General features: G+C 39.9%; 1 protein-coding gene across 1 annotated transcript; it reads left to right on the top strand.

Annotated features, from left to right (window-relative positions):
* The first annotated feature begins 2,780 nt into the window (after window positions 1-2,780).
* Window positions 2,781-17,972, top strand: LOC120433773 (plexin-C1-like). The gene is made up of 16 exons (XM_039600647.1): window positions 2,781-3,828; window positions 6,657-6,779; window positions 11,593-11,727; window positions 11,802-11,902; window positions 11,979-12,084; window positions 12,278-12,326; window positions 12,563-12,665; window positions 12,844-12,919; window positions 13,259-13,300; window positions 13,425-13,558; window positions 15,144-15,323; window positions 16,214-16,322; window positions 16,500-16,670; window positions 16,754-16,921; window positions 17,149-17,248; window positions 17,422-17,972. Exons 1-16 carry the CDS (start codon window positions 2,824-2,826, stop codon window positions 17,478-17,480), a joined length of 2,661 nt encoding a protein of 886 aa, XP_039456581.1. The 5' UTR covers window positions 2,781-2,823; the 3' UTR covers window positions 17,481-17,972.
* The last annotated feature ends 1,404 nt before the right edge of the window (window positions 17,973-19,376 follow it).

Genomic DNA, 19,376 nt, shown 5'->3' on the forward strand with positions numbered 1-19,376 from the left:
GTAATAACATAATCACCATAATTTAAAAATCGCATAAACTCTTTTCCTCCAAACTGAAATTTGCATTATTATCAGCAGGAGAGCACTGAAGTCTAACGTGACTTTAGATTACAATATGGTGAATGAAGGTAAGGCAGATGAATGATATATCTAATACAGTAGATAGTGGTGTCCGTACATAATTTTCAAAACATTACAAAAACAGCACACTGTCAAAAAATCACCAAAATCATTGCAATGCTTTCTTTTATGTTGCTAAGATAGAAGGAGCACTTTGACCATACCAGTGACCAGGTGAATATATTTTCTACCCATTCAGTGAAATACCCCTCACATAACATGCGTACAAACTAAAAAGAAGTAGACATATGACATGATTCACACCTGTTTTATCATTAAAGAAAAGATATTGCTCCTACATCCCAGCCGAGAAATACTAAAACAGGTGTGTAAAATAATAATAACAATTGTATTAAAATAATTTGGGTAGATCACACCTGGATTGGTAATCTGGAATACCACTCATTTTCTGATGCATGTTTGGTCCACTGGGCAGCGGCCATACAAACATTGGCAGCAGCCCAGTGGTTCATTTCTTGTTCAGCGATCCAGCTAGTTATCATCCTGGGCTGCTTGGATGAAAAATGCCCGGGCCAATTGTTTTGTCCCAGTCCAGCCCTGAGGTCGACCTTGGTTGGTTGTCACACTTTGTACTCTTACATAAATTGGTGATCACTGAAACATTCTTCAATAGCAAATCCTGAAATTGCAGTTTAAGTTGCTCAATCTTAAATCTATAGTAAACCTCTATAGCTCTGTCTATAACCTCTATCTAAAGTAAATTCATCTATTATTAAATCTATAATAAAAAAAGAAATGTAAACTCCCCTAATCATGTAAACATGAGAAAACAAATTGCCAAGTAGCTCAGACCTGCTCTTCTTTTCCAGTCTTGATGCAAGTCCATCCAGGTAAAGAAAGTTTCCAGGATCTCCATTTTAAGGTTGCTAGTGTTGATCTAGCAACCTTGTGCTTCATTCAGAGTCACACAATTAAGTTATAACAGCTGTGTAGCCCTGGATGGGCGGGTTTACAATCTTTGTCCTTCGACCGGCTACTGGTGTATCAGTACAACACCACAAACATTTCTGGCAATAAAGAAAGAAACAAATATCACTGCTTTTACATGCTTGCCTGCAAAACATATTCTATTGGTTCCATCTTTCAGTGGCCTCCGTCAGCTCTTTTTCTTCTCCTTAAATTAGCGTTGTTGTCAGGCTGCAACTTTCAAGCCTGGACCCCTCTTACTACACGTTATCATAATGCACTAAAAAGTCATTGCAAAGATGATACCTGAATATGAATAAGTCGCATTGCAGAGATGACCATTACTGTTGTTGCATCAGGAAAGCTGTCATTTAATTTTCCCTTTTCATAATGCCAGATGTGTTGCTTTCATCGCCGCTGTCTGAGAAATCCTTGATACTACAAGTAGTCAACAATTTAAATTATTGTCTTGAGCAGTGAATTGAACAGTGAGCTGAGCTAGATGATGCTCAGAGAGAGGGTCGGGGTTAGGAAAGACAGTTGAATATGTTTAATGTGGGACAATATTCTAAACTGGAACACTACTGTTAATCTTTGTTTACGGAGTCTTTCTTTGACTCTTTGAATCATTTACACTATGAACTATGAACAAATTAAAAGTCTTTGTTCATAGTTCACCATGAACTATGAACAAAGACGTAATTTTACATTCTGTTTGTTCCGTACATTAAAGCTACACTCGTATCTCGGTCTCAGAGTGATGTGGTAGTTTGGTGTTTCTGTTAACAGATTTAGAAACATGTGATTGTGGTCTTGTAACAGCAGTCTGGCGAGGCGGGAGCGGCTAGCAGGTCCAGCGGGCATGTGGTGTGGAGGTTAGCCGAATAACCCGAAGCCAGTCGGTTAAATCCAATAACAGACCTTTATTTGGTGTGGCAACATTACACCTCATAAGCCAGGTCTCCACGGCTCTACTCTGTCCGTACATACATGTGCGGGGATCGGTAGTCGCCGTCGCCAGTTGGTCACAACAGTAAGGTTTCTCAGAGAGAAAAGAACATGAGCAGCATAGAATGGCTGCCGCTAACAACACCCACCCACCAGGAGACTCCCACAACTACTACAATAGTAGGGCAACCCCCCCTAGTGGTGCTATAACCCAAAAGGGTTGTTACAGTCTTCTAACTAATTAGTGATTAGAGCTCAAATTTGAGAAGATCTCTCCAACTTATCCAAAGTACAATAGGACAGAACTGTCCTACAGCAGCACTGTCAACATTAAACGCATAGTGTTTCCACATCGGTAGTACAGAGGGGGACATTTTCACAGTTGTCGGTAATAACAGTCTGGTGGTTTCTGTTAGAGCAGAAGAAGTCATATTTTGATCAGTGATAATTTAACAAATGCCCGAAAATTGAGAAAGTAGCTTCCCATGGCGCCTTTGTTGTTCTGTCAAAACAGTGACAGCTGAGTGCTGTCACTGTTTTGATTTTGTTAAGGTTCTGCTGTCACACTAAACTGTACAGACTTGAAAACATGGCAGAAAGTGGAGAAAACAGCTGAGGAAAAATTTTAATGATGTTAAATCCTAAAATTAAAATCCGATTTTTCTATTAGCTGGGCGTGCTTCCTCACACTTTCAACACTTCTCTTTTCAGCAAAGGCGCACTGCGCTTTAAATCACGTGTCTTTAGACACGTGATTTAAAGCAGCGTGTCATGCAGACCTTCAGTGTATGACGGCGTCCCAGGCACAAGTATCACTGCTGCTACAAGATGATCCTGCTGCTCGCTCTGCTTTCTGTTCTCTGCGGAGAACCAGGTCTGTGCCTGGAGGAGTATGGAGGCTTCACCTTTGATGGAGACATCCGCCAATTCGCTGTAACCTCCAACAGGCTTTATATCGCCTCAGAGGAGAGGCTGTACCAGCTGAGCCACCATCTGACTCTGATCAACAGTCTGACCCAGAGAGGAATCTTAAAGACCGGAAACAAGCAGGATGATGTGCAGTTTTATCGGGTTTCTGACACAGCTGAGTGGAACGCAACTTTCAGCATCAACGTGTTGTTGCCTTTCACAAAGAATGACTCTCTGATCAGCTGCGGTGTGACTGACGATGACTGCGGTCACTGCGAGGTTCTGGACCTAAAGAACATCTCCAAGCTTCTGTACAGAGAACACATCCAGGTGGGACCTCTGAAGAGCAGCAGCAGGTCTGTCAGCTTTCTGGTGGATGTGAAGAAGAAAAGAGAAAATGACACGTATATTCTCACTGCGATACAGAAGAAAGGGACGTTTGAAAAGAGGTGCCCTTCCGATTCCGAAACTATCAACCTTCATAATACAGACAACAAACAGGGTGGAGGTTTATTTTCTCTAACTGATGGAGCTTCAGGCACGCCTAGGATCAAAAATAAAGGTGATGTGGAGTTTGTTGACGGGTTTCAGATTAAATCAACCATCTATCTGTTCTCCAACGTGCTCTCAGCTCAGACAAACAGAGTCCGCCTCATTTGGCTCAAAGGCGAAAAAAGTAAAACTGATACACTCAAGTCTCTGCGGGGCGCGACTCTCAGTGTCTCTGACAGTGAAAGCAGCAGACTCGTGGCCTCCTCGGTCATCCCGGGGGAGCAGCCAGTGCTTTGGAGCGGCGTGTTCAGTGTGGATGGAGGAGACACCAACACCGTGCTGATGGTGTTTGACATCAGCCCTGATTACAGCAGAGCAGGGGACAGAGATCCAGACTTCTACACCTCTGTGCCATCAGAAGTGACGGTGACGGTGGGTCACTGCATAACTTCTAAACATGTTCTGAATGGTTCCTGAATGTAGTCTCCACCTGTGCCTCCACAGTTTCATGTGGACATTCATGAAAGCAAAATGTTCAAAGAGAGGCAGATTACTTTATTACACCGTGTGGTCACAAAACTAGAAACATCAATCGATTCAGACTCAGTCTGCTACTTCACATGAAAATTTAATGTTTGTTTCAAAAAGGAGAATTTGCTCTAAACACCCGTAAAATCTACAATAAATATATATAATAAATGAATGCATATTTGTATTTTTAAAGTAAAAAGAACAGAAGCCAATCGTTATAATAAATAATAACAATATAATATATATAAATACAATCTCACTGAGACCAAACAGAAGACACTTAAAAGACACTTTGTCTCAGGTAATTTCTACAAAAACTCATATTATTTCCAAAGTTTTAATTGACGACACCAGAAAAAGGAGTCAGAATTACGTGAAGTGCTGGTGTGTCTGCTGGTGCATGTGATGAACAAACTGGGTTTCACTGATTGATGTTCGGCTTCATCAAAGAAAGCTGGAGTCCATAAGACCTAAATTTGTAGGTGTGAGCAGGGATGTAGCACTGCTGTGGGACCCTTTTCTGATCCACATCTCTTGGAAATCTTTTGACTTTTTTTTTCTTTTTAACAAAAAAAAAAATCAACCACAGCACTAGTGTTTTCTGTATTACAGTGTAATGGTTAAAAAAAGAGATACTTAAAACTTAAGAAATCTGATAAATTAATTAAGATCACATATATGATGGTGGTGTTTATCCCCCATGTAAATTGACAAGCTCTCTTGTTATAATTGATAAAATCTTCAAGCTTTTTTGCGACTTCATTTTCAGTGGAAAGAAGGCTGTTGAGTGTTGCTGGGTAATAGTTGACCTCAGCTAGTTTTTCAGTATTTTTCCATTTTCTGAAGCCATAATAAATGTAAATAATATATTAAATTGTTAGTTGTGAACGTTAAACGAGTTTCCAAACACATTATTTATTTATCAAACTGACATGGCTGTAGCTCAGGTGGTCAGGTGGTCAACTACTAAGAGGAAGCTTGGTGGTTCGATCCCAGTCTGCTCCGGTCTGAATGCCGCATATCCTTTGGCGAGATACTAACCCCATGTTGCCCTCCAGTACATCCATCTGAGTATGAATGTTAGATAGTGAGCACTTACATCTTAGAAAGCGTGATTGGGTGAATGAATTAGTTGTATAAAGTGCTTTGAGTGCTCCGATAGAGCACTCAAAGCACTTTAGAGCACAGATATAGATATAGAAAAGCTCTATATAAGAACCAGTCCATTAAAGTACTTTGGTTCAGTCGGGCTAATATGTTAAAAATACATTTTATTAAATGAGATTTAATCAAATGTTTTATGTCATCAAACACAACAGGCACTGATCATGGTCAGTCAGATCAGTGCATGTTGTGGTTTAATACATGAAAACATTTGAGAGTTTGTACTCAGGAAGCCTACAATGGTGACCTGCCTGACAGTGTTTTATTATTGTCCTCTGCAGAGAAAATAAAGTCAATATAATAAGAAAGGTACCTGAATTTCATCTATATCAATATTCAACTTTGGATAATATACTGAAGTATTCATAATTAGAGCTATTTTGTTATATCTTGTAATATATTGCATTATTTAATTTAGCAAAGGTTCTATTCTTACTGTTTTGGAGCAACTGTGATGACATCATTTATTCTGAGATTAATAAAGTATTCTGATTCTGATTTGAACATTTTAACAAAAACTAAATAAAAACATCCATAATTGTACAAAGGCCAACTTGCAAACTTTAAAAAATGTAATTGTGTCTTTAAATATTGTTTTATCATCCTGAAATGCACAGGCTTTCTTACAGCTGGTTCAACATGCAGAGAAGCAAATGCTGCTTAAAGTCAGTGACGATAAACCTTCAGATGAAACTGCTGACAGTACAACTGATTACTTGGAAGAATTTCTATCTGCTTCCATCCAAGCTCCGCTTGTGTTACAATATTTCGTCATCATAACAGCTGCTACTGCTACTTATTTTATTTTATTTTTTGTCTTCTTCGATACCCAAATGTTGCTTTATTGCTGATATGAAGGCAAATCCCATTACGAGATGGACTAAACATTACTAAAGAGCAACTAAACATTTTCTTTCATTTGTAAGGGGTTTAGGTGGAATGAGAGAGCTGTTACCTTTTTGGAATTATAGTTCAGTCACTCAACCAATTTATTGACACCATTCTAAACATAACAGTGATTACTTGGAAATAAACAAAAAGACACTTTCCATTACAGCATTACAACAGTCCCTCGTACCGGTGGGGCTCTAAATTCCCAGTTCCACTGTCCCCACACTATCATGCTCCTAGTGAGAGGTCAGTTAATTAGTCACTTACAGAGTTGCTGCTGTGGTGACAGATGTCAGTTATGGTCACTGTGCTCTCATATGACTTGATAAAGATTCATTATCAGTATCCACATATGTCATGAAATGCTGTGAACAAAACACAAGGCACAAATCAGCATCACTCTCTTGAAATAGCACATTTTTTAATTATATATGAGAAAATTGCATCATAGTCAATTCAGTTTATTGAGCATTATTTCATATTTGAATCATGTTCATGTATGTGATTATACAAGGTGTAAACACAAATAATGGATGTGCTGTTTGGGTTCATAAATTTAAAGCACTTCATTAGGTTTGGAGTGATGACAGCTTACTTCTATTTTAACCATCTTGAGTTCTAATCTAAAGATATCTAAAGTATCAGATCTGATGATCAGTGTGTTTGTTTCTCAGCCAAAGATCCTGAAACCAAAGGCAGTCCTCTTCAGGCACAGCTACATGACCTCTGTGCTGGCAGTGAGGCAGAGAGGCTGGATGGTTTTCTTCATTGGGACAGGAGATGGGCAGCTCATAAAGGTCTGTATGAAACGAAACATCTTAACCTCCTAAGACCCGAACTCTTCCACGGCATGCATTTTTAATTTCTCTTTGATATTTGGTCACATTGGGGCCCGATGAATGTAAAAACAAAGAATTTCCAGATTTTTTTTTTTTTTTTTTACCTTATTTTTGTTTTTAAGAAAAATGAGAGCCACAAATGAGGATATGCATTTAAAACTTTGATAGAACAGTAGCAGTATAATGTCCTCGTAAGTGGATATCAGGCCCATGTAGAGCAAAATTGAGTATTTTGTTCTAAATAACCAAAAATGTGATGTCCACATATGTGGACGGCAGGTCCTAGGAGGTTAAGTACCATTACATCAGTACATCTAAATGCCATTTCATCATCCTGAAATGTGCTGGATTCCTCCCATGAAACAAACATGAAAAATAGTTCTGTCACCAAAATATATTTGTTGAATTAGCATCTATTAATAAAATCACAAACAACCACTGACCCAAGATAAATAACAAACAAAGCTTTTTAAAGGCCAATTATTTATGATTTTTTTAGCTTGCTTATTTGAACTAGTCTCATTTTATTTCATTGTTGAAGTCTTTGCTGCAAACTGCAGTCACTTGTGGTTTCACTTGTGTGCTCTCAGTCTCACTGTGGGTTTATCTGCTCACACACATGCAGGTGTTGTTTGTGGAGTGGAGAGAGATGTGACCATGAAAGCACTAAAAGCTTCTAAACAAGTATTTTACTGATATGACGAAAGTTAGAAAGTAAACAAGAAGAAGTTTGAAATGTAGTGAGAAACTATTGAAAACATACAAATAAGAAAACAGTTGATGTTGCAGGTTTTAAATACTGTCACGGTCTGGCTGGCAGACCGTGGGGAGATGGGGAAATAGGACCCAAACGCCGGACTCTTCAGTGCAACAGTGTTTATTTACAAAGGGTGGTGAAGCAAGCAACAATAAATTCTCCAGTGTCCCAGACTCCCGTGTTGTGTCTTCTTCCCAAAAGTCCCAGTGTAGTGCTCTCTGCTCCAGTGTCTCTGCACTCCCCGTGCTCACTGCTCTGTCTCGTCCCACGTTCCTCCTGAGGGAAAACCATAGAGGCAGCCGTTACACACTTTATCCCAGCAGGCATACACTCACAGACTTTCAAACTAAGCTAGAAGACTGACGTGAAGTCAAACACAATAATCCAGCGTCAGTGGAAGCTCCATCGCTCATCTAAATAGCTCCCCCGACGAGGCCAGATGAGGAGCAGGTATGTGGCAAGGGCTTCGGGTGTGGCCAGTCCTCAAGCCAGGCCATGCCCCTCAGGCCTGAAGATGCCTGTAACTTGGCCACAAACAACAGCAACACACATACACACACACACACAAACCTGCCTACATACAGATGAGGACAGAGATCAGAGGCAGTGCAGACGACACACCAAATAATAATAATAATAACAATAGTAATAATAATAATAATAATAATAATAATAATAATAATAATAATAATGATAACAACAACAGTCCCCACTGCTCACAGACCCCGAGTCCCCAGAGCCGGGTCCGTGACAAATACCTCCAGACTGCTCTCTTCCCGTTATCTTCCTCAGGGCTATGTTAGTTCTCACCAGTTAGCAACAGGTACACAGCTGCTAACAGTTGACACATTAAACACTGAACATCACAGGACTGATTAGCTTGACCCACACCTGATCTCACTTTTTGAACCATGACTGGAAGAATCTCTGATGCTAATATCAGACTGATGCATTGCTAGTGTTGGCTACCTATATGTTACTATGGTGGGATTCACTGTCTCTGCTGTTGGTAATCCCATAGAGACGCTGAGGCCTGTACATGATCAATATTTGTCAAAATGAGGTTGTCCAACACGAATATGATAAGATGGCGACTGAGTTTTTTGTATGAGTGAAGACTTCGGCCCTGCTACGACACAGTCAGAAACACAATTTTTATCCTAAAAAGAAGAAGAAGATACTTTTTTCTCTTTTTTTCTTTTTTGGGGGGGTTCTTTTATTGAATTATGGCTCTTTTGGTAAATGAAACCACTCGGATGCAGTTGAAGTGCAGACTTTCAGCTTTAGTTCACTCGGCTCACCATAAAGATTGCATAAAAATGTCAGGAATTAAATCTCCAAAAGTTGATTCTGTTCATCTGAACGTAGCGTTTTCAGTGGGAGAAAGGTTTCGTCACTCAGGCCGATACTTTCTCAGCAATGCAAAGCCCCCAGCATCTAACATCACCATGGAGGAGAGGAAGGCACTCACATCACTTGGTAATGACAACAACATTATCATCCTTCCAGCAGACAAGGGTAGGTGCACAGTTTTGCTAAACCAGAAAGACTATCATGAGAAAATTTTATCACTGCTCGGTGATGAAAATACTTATGAGCCCCTGAAACGAGACCCAGGCAGTGGCTACAGGAAGAGGGTGATAGACTGTCAGAAGCAGTTAGAACGAGACAATGCTATTGACCGGACCTCATACCACAGGCTACACCCAGGGGAATCTACACCAAGTCTGTATGGTTTACTAAAGATACATAAACAGGGTGCACCTTTAAGACCGATTGTCTGTATGATCAACTCGGTCACCTATAACATCTCCAAGTTTCTGGCTTCGATCCTCAACCCGCTGGTAGGCAGCTCTGAGCACCATGACCAGAACACCTTGGATTTTGTTGAGAAGGTGAGAGATGTTACCATGGAGGCAGATGAAACCATGGTCTCGTACGATGTTACATCTCTCTTCACTTGCATCCCAGTCACGGAAGCGTTTGAGGTAGTTCGTAAGACATTACAGGATGACACCAACCTCAGCAACAAGACCACTCTCAGCATCGACCAAGTGTGTTTGCTTTTGGTACTGTGTCTTCATTCCACCTACTTCACATACAACGGTCAGTTCTTCCCTGTACAAATTGGCCACGATGGGTGAAACTGGGGAACCCATCGCACACCCGTGTTTCTGCCTGTAGCAGTGGAAAAGAGGGCTTTGTTATCCTACCCTGGAACACCACCAAGTCATTGGTTCAGATATGCGGATGACACCTGGATGAAAATCAAATCTCAGGACGTAACACATTTCACGGATCACATTAACTCTGTGGACCGACACATCAAATTCACCAGGGAGGATGTGAAAAGTGGAAGTTTAGCCTTCTTAGACTGTGAGATTTCCATCAGTAATGGGGGAAATCTAAAAGCTGATGTGTACCGTAAACCTACGCATACGGATCAGTATTTAAGGTTGGACTCTCATCATCCACTGGAGCATAAATTGGGTGCCATCAGGACGCTACAACATAGAGCCAACACCATCCCCAGAGGAGCAGAAGAACATGACATCAAGAAGGCCCTGAGTACATGTGGTTATCACAGCTGGACATTTGTCAAAGGTGGCAAGGCACCTAAAGAAAGCTCCAGCTGATCCAGGAGAGAAGGACAACTGCTGCCTAAGCGAAAACCTGTAGTGATCCCATATGTGTCAGGAGTATCGGAGCAGTTGAGATGCATTTTTTCTAAACACCGTGTCTCTGTAGCTTTCAAACCCCAAAACACGCAGCGCCAAAAATTGGTCCACCCCAAGGATCGGGTCCCCCGACACAAACAGAGTAACATAGTGTACGCTGTTAAGTGCCAGGAGGATTGCCAGGATTTATACATCGGGGAAACCAAACAACCTCTGGCGAAGCGGATGGCACAACACAGAAGAGCTACCTCGTCAGGCCAGGACTCTGCTTATAAGATTGGGGAAACCTGCAGTCAACTGAGACTGAAGAAGTCACTTGGATAAGTGACGAAACGTTTCTCCCACTGAAAACACAATGTCCAGATGAACAGAACCAACTTTTGGAGATTTACTTACCTGGATGATTGAGCATGCATCAAGACGTCAGGAATTAAAGCATTTTCAACATAATCCCTTCATTTCAGGGGCTCAAAAGTAACTGGACTTGGTTGAAAACACTTTGCTGGCAATGACAGCCTGTGGGTTTCCTCCTCTTTAATGCCCTGCCACGCCTTGTTGTTGCTTGTTTGTGTGCCTTTTGTCTGAAGTTTAGTCTTCAACAAGTGAAATGCTTAGTTGGAACAAGATCAGGTAACTGACTTGGCCAAATGGGAATATTCCACTTTTTTGTTTTAATAAACTCCCGGGTTGCTTTGGCTGTATGTTTTGGGTCATTGTCCATCTGTATTATGAAACACGCCCCAACTAATTTGACTGCATTTAGCTGGATTTGAACAGACAGTAAGTCTCTGAACACCACAGAGTTCATTCAGCTGCTTCTGTCCTGTGTCACATCATAAATAAACAATAATGTCCCAGTTCCACTGGCAGCCATGCACGCCATCACACGCCCTCCATCATGTTTCACAGATGATGTACAGATGTTTTTGCAGCTTAAAGATGGCTCATTTAACCTGCATGGAGAGCTCTTTTGACTGCATGTTGTCTGTTCGCAGCAAGATCTTCCAAATACAAGCACCACTCCTCAAATCAACTCCAGGCCTTTTATCTACTCAACTGATCATCACATGGTGAAGGAATTGCCCACATCTGCCCATGAAATAGCCTTTTAGTCATTTATCCAATTACTTTTGGTCCCTTTAAACAGAGGATGGCACATGTTAAGGAGCTGAAACTCTTAAACTCTTCATCCAGTTTGAATCTGGATACCTTTAAATGAAAGCCAAGAGTCTACACATTATGCCTATATCTATTATATAACTGCAAGTCGAATATGTTTCAGCACAAAGTAAAATTAAATAAATAAATTCTTGTTTTCACAAATTCTTGTTGTCAGCTGTCTGTGGACAGGAACTATCACGCCGCCTGTCCCACGGTGCTCTACAGGACCAGTGATGACCGCAAAGTGATTCCCAAAATACATCTGGATCCAGTGGATCGTAAACATGTGTATGTGCCATTTAGAAACCAGGTACTTATATTATTTACTGATTATCTTAATGTCACATGTACCTGTGCTGCATTTTAAAGTGTTTGTTGTTCTAGATGAAGCGAGTTCCTGTGTCAAAATACAGCACGTACACAAATGTGCAGGAGTGTTGGTCTGCACAGGATCCATACTGTGGTTGGTGTGGCTCTAAAAGCAGGTGAGAGAAACAACATGTGCAGCTGACGACTTCAAACAATTCTGGACTTGGTGATCATTTCTTCTTCTTCTCCCAGCTGCACATTTGAAGATGACTGCACAGATTCAGACTGGCTGTCCATTCCTGATGAGTCCCAACAAAAAATGATTTCCCACAAAGTTGAAAAGGACACAAATGGACAGGTACAGCTTACAAACACACTCGGGACTGTGATCATTTGTGGCTTTCAGGTATTTGTCACTTATGTTCTTCATTTTCAGATTTTACTGAAACTCCACACACCTGACTGTGGGCCAAGAAGTGTCGTCTAACTTTATCTGTCAGTTTGCTGCAAGGTCTGGCTCAATTTGTGCTCTGAATAACCCTCCTCCACAGTTCCCACAATGCACCTGCATCCTGTCTGATCGTACACTTCCTGCTGATGGTCAGTGACTTTTCATTAATTAAATACTTTGCAGTCAGACCTGCTTATTGATTTGCAACATCTCCCAACCAGCAAAATAGAAACATTACAGAGCTGACTCTGACAGATGAATACTCTTTACTAGTTGACAAATCTGAGCTGTTCGTTATTATAAACTGTGCAACTCATTACACATATGTTTAAAAATTAGTAATTGAAGGCTATGACATTGATCATGTTATTTTTTTATTTAACAGGTCTGCATGTCACAGTGAAATTTAGACTTGGTTCAACACAACTATCAGAACAGCTGAGGTTGACCAACTGCTCTGACATCAGTGGACCACCAAGTTCAGTCTTGTAAGTTCAGGTCCAGATTATAAAGATTATGAAGATGGATCACTAATAACACAACATTATGTGTCATCACCAAGAAGAATGCATTACTACTGAGGAGTCTCTTTGTTGTATGTTGTATTTTTGGACATAATCATTTTCTTGATGATTTCAACACTAATATGTGATTGTTTCTCTTCAGGTGTCAGCAGTGCATCAAAGCTGGTTGTGGATGGAACATAAACAGATGTTCCTGGGCCGATCAAACAGAGATCAATGTAATAATTCATGTCTTTAGTTTGTCTAGTTCAGGATTTTCTTCATTAAATCTTCCACTTTAAGTTTACATTACTTTTGAGATTTGTCTACCATTATTAAGAGTGGGTTGGTCTAACGTTCAGATATCTGTGGCTTCACAAAAGCAGCAATATTATATACAATAATATGTTAACTGATTATGACAACTCACAAATGCAAATTCAGTTGCTTGACAAAAATTTAGATTAAATTTTTTCCTTGTAAATAAGACAGAAGTTCCATTCTCATCAGTTCTACATAGTTTCTTTAGACAGTGACATTAAACCTGCCATATTGATTCTCTCTGCTTCCTCCTGCAGGACAGTGTTTGCCAAAATGTGCAGTCTGGGAAGAACTTCTCTGTGAGTCTGAACCTCAGTCCTCAAACTCGTTGTTCCTCTGACACCTTATTCATGTTCATCAGAGCTTCTAACATCAGCAGATGGCACTGGATTAAAACTGATCATTTTTGTGTCTTACTGTCAGATCCCAGAGATCTCCTCCATCACTCCCAGTGTGGTGTCTTTCTACGGTAGAAACCACGCAGTGCTGTCAGGTCGTAACCTCGATGATGTGACTGCAGTGAGGATCCAGGCAGATACTGACTGTACTCCAAAAGAGTGAGTCACTTTACACACACACTTGTTTAAATAATTGTCTGTCTGAAATCAAAGAATGGTTAAATGACAGTTTCCTCCAGTTAAATACAGATAAAACAGAAACTTTGACTATTGCTCCTGATCACGTTCTCAGAAATTAGGCAGCATATCAATTTTTTAGACCCTTCATTTCAGTCGAGTCTCAGAAACTTAGGTGTTTTATTTGACAGTTCAATCTCTCTTGAGAAACACTCTAAACAACTGGTCCAGAACTGTTTTTATCATTTAAGAAGCATTTCTAAACTCAGACTACTGGTGTCAAAGGCAGAACTTGAGATGATTATTCATCCTTTTATCTCTTCTCGTTTCGATTATTGTAACTGTCTTTTTACCTTTCTCAACAAATCAGCTTTGGATCGCCTTCAGACTGTACAGAATGCTGTGCGGCAAGACTTTTAACTGGCACAAACAAAAGGTCACATATTACTGTTGGTTTGGCTTCTCTTCATTGGTTGCCAATAAATTTAAAGGGTTCATTTTAAAATTTTAGTTGTAACTTTTAGAGCTCTGCATGGCTCCCCAGTACATCTCTGACCTGTTGAAACCTCGTGCTTCATCCCGAGCACTTAGGTCATCAGGTCAGAGGTTACTGTTGGTCCCACATACGAGATTCAAAACACGTTGGGGTCGGGCTTTTCAGGCACTAGCACCAAGGCTGTGGAACTCTCTTCCATTGTCTTTATGTTGTCTAGACTCCATTGACTCATTTAAAAAGCAGCTGAAGACATTTTTATACAAACAAGCTTTTAATTAAGTTTTTTTTAATATTTTATAAAATTTAACTTATTTTTCTGGTTTTATTATGAAGCACTTTGAGATTTTTATCTGTGAAATGTGCTATATAAATACATTTTACTTACTTACATGTGAGAGTTTGTGCTTTGGATATAAATGACATGTTAAAGAGCAGAAATGTTTCCAGGGAAACATCAGCCACATTATAAACTCACATATTCTACAGTTTAACAGCTTTTATGAGCAACCATCTAGTTTTATGAATGAGGACAGCTTTTTCCTAAAGAAACTGGAAACTCTTTTTGTTGAATTTCTTCCACTAAAATGAAGTCCTCATGATGTTTTATATGTGCTATCAAATGTAGATAATAATGTGTAGCTTTGGGGGGTTTAGGCTCCTTGGTCAAAAATATTCTTTTTCATCTACAGTGAAAAGCGTCAATCTGAAAATGATGAATAAACACCTGAAGTTAAAATGTCACACATTTTGCATGTCATCACCGTTGCTCAGGGAGACTGTCAGAGTGTAAACCTGAAACTAAAGCTGAGTGTTTTGCTTCTTTATGCATTTGTGGACTTTAAAGTAAATGTTCACTATTTTGTGGAATGATCTGCCTCTATGAGCTTGTCTTTAAATCTGGATTTACTGTTTACTTTGTAATCCAAATAAAATAAAGGATGTATTAAACTCATAAAATACAGATTAACATTTAATCGTTTTAAGGAAGACTTTGCTGCTCAGCTTTCCTGGGGTTTTCTGCATGTTGTGATGATGTTAGTGACTCTGTTTCTCTCTTTGTGTTCTGGTCAGATCTCCTGTTTGGGACAACACTGGTTTCAGTCTGATGTTCCACATTCCCACTTCAGATATCAAAGGTGTGGTCAGGGTATGTCTTCTCCTCCCAGATGGTCGTTGCCATGGCAAAGCTAAAATCACTTACAGCTCATTACCATCATGCACCAACATTACTCCCAGCAGCAGCTGGATCAGGTATGTTTAGTTTTGCTGAAACCTCCTAAAAAACACAGAAGATACAGAACTTCTATCTGTTAACGTCTCAGAAAGTGTTTTGACCAAAGAAACATCACATCAGTATCAGGTGCTGCTACATCCTGCTGTAAGAGAACAGATATATTTATCATAAGAGGAAGGAAGTTTTTGCATTGGTTTGACCTCAGCTGGTTTTACTGAACCTCATGGTTGAGAAAGCAGTATCTGTCACCCTAAGACTACTTCCTGTTGGAGTCCGCAGCTCTGTAGCTTCAGTCAGCCACCTTTTTTTGCTCTGCTATCTGCAGAATGAATACATGGCGTAATTTGTTAGCTTTTGAGTCCATCACACACTTTAGTTTGCAGCATATCATCTATGCTAAAGTAATCATTCAGTCCTTCGAATTCAGATGCGGACTACACTAGTATGTGGAGAACTCTTAGTTCAAGTGAAACATTGTTAGTAGTATAAAACTGGCATCTTCTTTACCTCCTACAACTCCTTCCCCCACCTGTGCAAGTGCATGTATGTGAATGAGCGCACCTTCATTCCCACCCAGACCTGCAAGCTTTGCTCTTTCATGTTGGATCAGTCCCAGATAGCAATAAGTCCTATTAGTGAGTTTCTTAATCAAGCTGAAAACAACAGTAACATCTAAACATAAAAAGATCTTTATTAAATGAAAACTGTTAAATTTGGAGGAAATGTTTTTGGACATCTCTCACGACTCTATCAAATAAATCATGTTTAAACACAGTCTGAATAATTCACACTGTTAAGCATTGATAAAAAGTGGGTTATGCTTACTGTTCGAAAGGAGTGTGGGATCAGATGATTTTTTTCCTTGCTGTCCCTCTGCTCTGACTAAATCCTGCTTCTTCTCCTGCAGTGGGAAGAGGAAGATCACACTCATGGGGTCTCACCTTAACTTTGTTGAAGGGCTCGTCCACAGCCACGCAATGCAGGATGTCAGACTTCCCAGAAACATCAGCTCTCAGGTGGGTCTGTAGACACAAACAATGTGCCTTTGAAATGACATCAAGATGTTTTCATACATGAACTCTGAACATTTTTTGGAGGATCAGATCTGGAGATCTGACAAACCCATGTCATAATCTTATGTCCTGCTTTAGTCATGTCGTGCTGTCTTTTGTGTTTATTTAATTTCATTGCAGTACCTCACCTACGATTCACCTGCAGCTAGGAGTTTTTCTAGCAGCACTCTGTTTGTGAAACTAGCCAATGAAACCTTAGCCTGCTCCACAAAACTCTCCTACGTTCCAGACCCTGAGTTTACCAGCTTCACAGTTATAAGGACAGGGGAAGATGTGCGCATCACCATTCAGGTAATATTTTCTTGAACTACACATGCTCAAACATGTGACGTCTGTTCATCAGAGCTCAGCTTTTGTTTCTCTTGATGTTTCAGAAAAAAGCAGACAACCTGGAGATGATGATAGAAGAGTTATCAGTGTGGGGCGTTCAAGACAATACAAAATACCAGTGCATCATGGAAGCCAAAGAAACCAGGACCAACACTGACTTTTTCACCTGTGGATTTAAAAGCCCATCCAACCATGAATTTAAGGAGTTACTGGTAAATCTTTCTTTTATGCCACTCCAAGAGAGATAAGTAAATTTTCTAGAGGAGAAACCTGAAACTGAGATAACCATGTATCATGAGGGCAAACAGACCTTTTCATCTGTATTCGTAACAAACAGTTGCTTTCAAACTTCAAAATGATATTTATGCATACAATAAAGATTTTGACCCATTGCTCAGGTGAGACCTCCCTCTGTAAAATGTTTCTCTTTATTTTGTAGATAAAGTATGGTGACAGGACAGTAAGTCTTGGGCTTGAGTCCCAGTTACACAAAGCCCTTCAGATATTGCGTTTCATGCTGATACCCTGTGTTATTGCAGGTAAGTAACAGAAATGTTTCTTTTCTACAGTTATGTATTCTTAGACAACATGATGCAAAATGATTGTTTTACACCACTTTCCACTTTGATTTCAGCAGAAATAATAGAAAAGTTTTTCTTCTCCACTTTATGGATGATGTTTCAGTTTAAATGAGTTACTGTTTGTCTTTCAGTGTTGGTGATTATCTATTTCTGGCAGAAGAGACTCACCGTTGAGATGAATAAGCTCTGACCACTGACCAGCCTGAGTGTTCTTGGGAAAAAGTTTGTCTTAGGACAGGCATTGTAAAGCTTCCTGCAGAGTTTGCTTTGTTTTATTTTTTCTTTCTCTCTTTACGATTTTAATTATACTGCAAATGTGTTTTAACTGAAATCATATTATCAGGACACAAATAACAAATTATTTCATCTGTTGTATCCTTTATCTTTTGCATATTTAGTGTAACAGATTTCAAATGTGATGTTTTTTCTTACAAGTAAAAAACATGTGGGACATCTGGGTCCATAAGTATTTGGACAACTACACAATTTTTGCTTCAGTTCATGAAGTTTAACAAAATTATTACGAAGCTATTTAGGAACTGAAACTATTTTTCTTTGTAGTTTCCATTTTCAGAAGCTTTGGTTCTTCATAAACGGGCAAAATAAACTTTTATTTCATGCTAAATGTTGTAGGCCAACAGTGACCCCTGGTGGCTAAAATGAATTTGGAGCTTTTACGCCTCACAGGATTTGTGTTAATAAAATAATCATCATAATTTAAAAATCACATAAAATCTTTTCTTCAAAACTGAAATTTGCATTATTATCAGCAGGAGAGCACTGAAGTCTGAAGTGATTTTAGATTACAATATGGTGAATGAAGGTAAGATTGATGAACAATATATCTAATATAGTAGATAGCGGTGTCATTACATATTTTTCAAAACATTACAAAAACAGTACACTGTCAAAAAAATCACCAAAATCATTACAATGCTTTTTTTTATGTTGCTAAGATAGAAGGAGCACTTTGAAGCTTCATAAATGTAGAAAATGCAAAAGGGGAGGACAGATGGAGGACAGTTAATGAGTTATGAAGTGCAGAGGATTAGTAAGGAGGAAGTGAGGGCAGAAGAAGAATGAAGAAGTGTACTGGTGCCAATTTTAAAGAACAAGGATTATGTGCAGAGCTGTGATAACTACAGAGGGATGAAGCTGTTAATGCTGTTGAAGTCAGGAGTGACAGAAGTATGTGATGTTGATACACTGAGGACAATGAGACCGTGGTGAAGTGTGCAGTAGGAGTGACAGAGGGGTACAAGGTGGGGTGGGATTACATCAAGCATTAGTGCTGAGCCCCTTCTTATTTACAGTAGTGATGGATAGTTTTACAGCCAAGGTCAAGCAGAAGTCTCCATGGACTATAATGTTCACAGTTGACTATGTGATTTGGAGGTAGTGAAGGCAGATGAGTTAAATACCTGGGGTCAACCATCCAAAGCAATGGACAGTGTACAAGAGACATGAAGAGTGTAGGTAGGGTGGAGTGGGTGTAGACTGCTGTAACATAAGCGGGGCAGCAAGCATGAAAGCAAAATTTTTCAAGATGATAGTGAAACCTGCAATGATGTATAATCTGGAGACAGTAGCACAAACAAATAGGTAAAGTTAAAATGCTTGAAAAGGCCATACCAGGGACCAGGTGTATATATTTCCTACCCATTCAGTGAAATACCCCTCACATGACATGCGTACAAACTAAAAGGAAGTAGACATACGACATGATTCACACCTGTTTTATCATTAAAGAGAAGATATTGCTCCTACATCACAGCCGACAAATACTACAACAGTGTAATAATTTGGGTAGAGCACACTTGGACTGCTAATCTGGAATACCAGTCATTTTCCGATGCACGTTTGGGCCACTGGGCAGTGGCCATACAAACATTGGCAGCAGCCCAGTGGTTGTCTTGGTCGTTGTGTCCTTGGGCAACACACTTCACCTACCGCCTACTCGTGATGGGGCCGATGGCGCGATATGGCAGCCTCGCTTCGGTCAGTCTGCCCCAGGGCAGCTGTGGCTATAACTGTAGCTTGCCTCCACCAGTGTGTGAATGTGAGAGTGAATGAATAGCGGAATTGT

Source organism: Oreochromis aureus, linkage group 17 (genome assembly GCF_013358895.1).
Source record: "Oreochromis aureus strain Israel breed Guangdong linkage group 17, ZZ_aureus, whole genome shotgun sequence".
Lineage (NCBI taxonomy): Eukaryota > Metazoa > Chordata > Actinopteri > Cichliformes > Cichlidae > Oreochromis > Oreochromis aureus.

Bases quoted from the DNA above. Each gene is read 5' to 3' on its own strand.
- LOC120433773 (XM_039600647.1), top strand. From the start codon at position 2,824: ATGATCCTGCTGCTCGCTCTGCTTTCTGTTCTCTGCGGAGAACCAGGT. The intron at 3,829-6,656 runs GTGGGTCACTGC...TTTGTTTCTCAG, and splicing joins CATCAGAAGTGACGGTGACG to CCAAAGATCCTGAAACCAAA. The intron at 17,249-17,421 runs GTAAGTAACAGA...TTTGTCTTTCAG, and splicing joins GATACCCTGTGTTATTGCAG to TGTTGGTGATTATCTATTTC.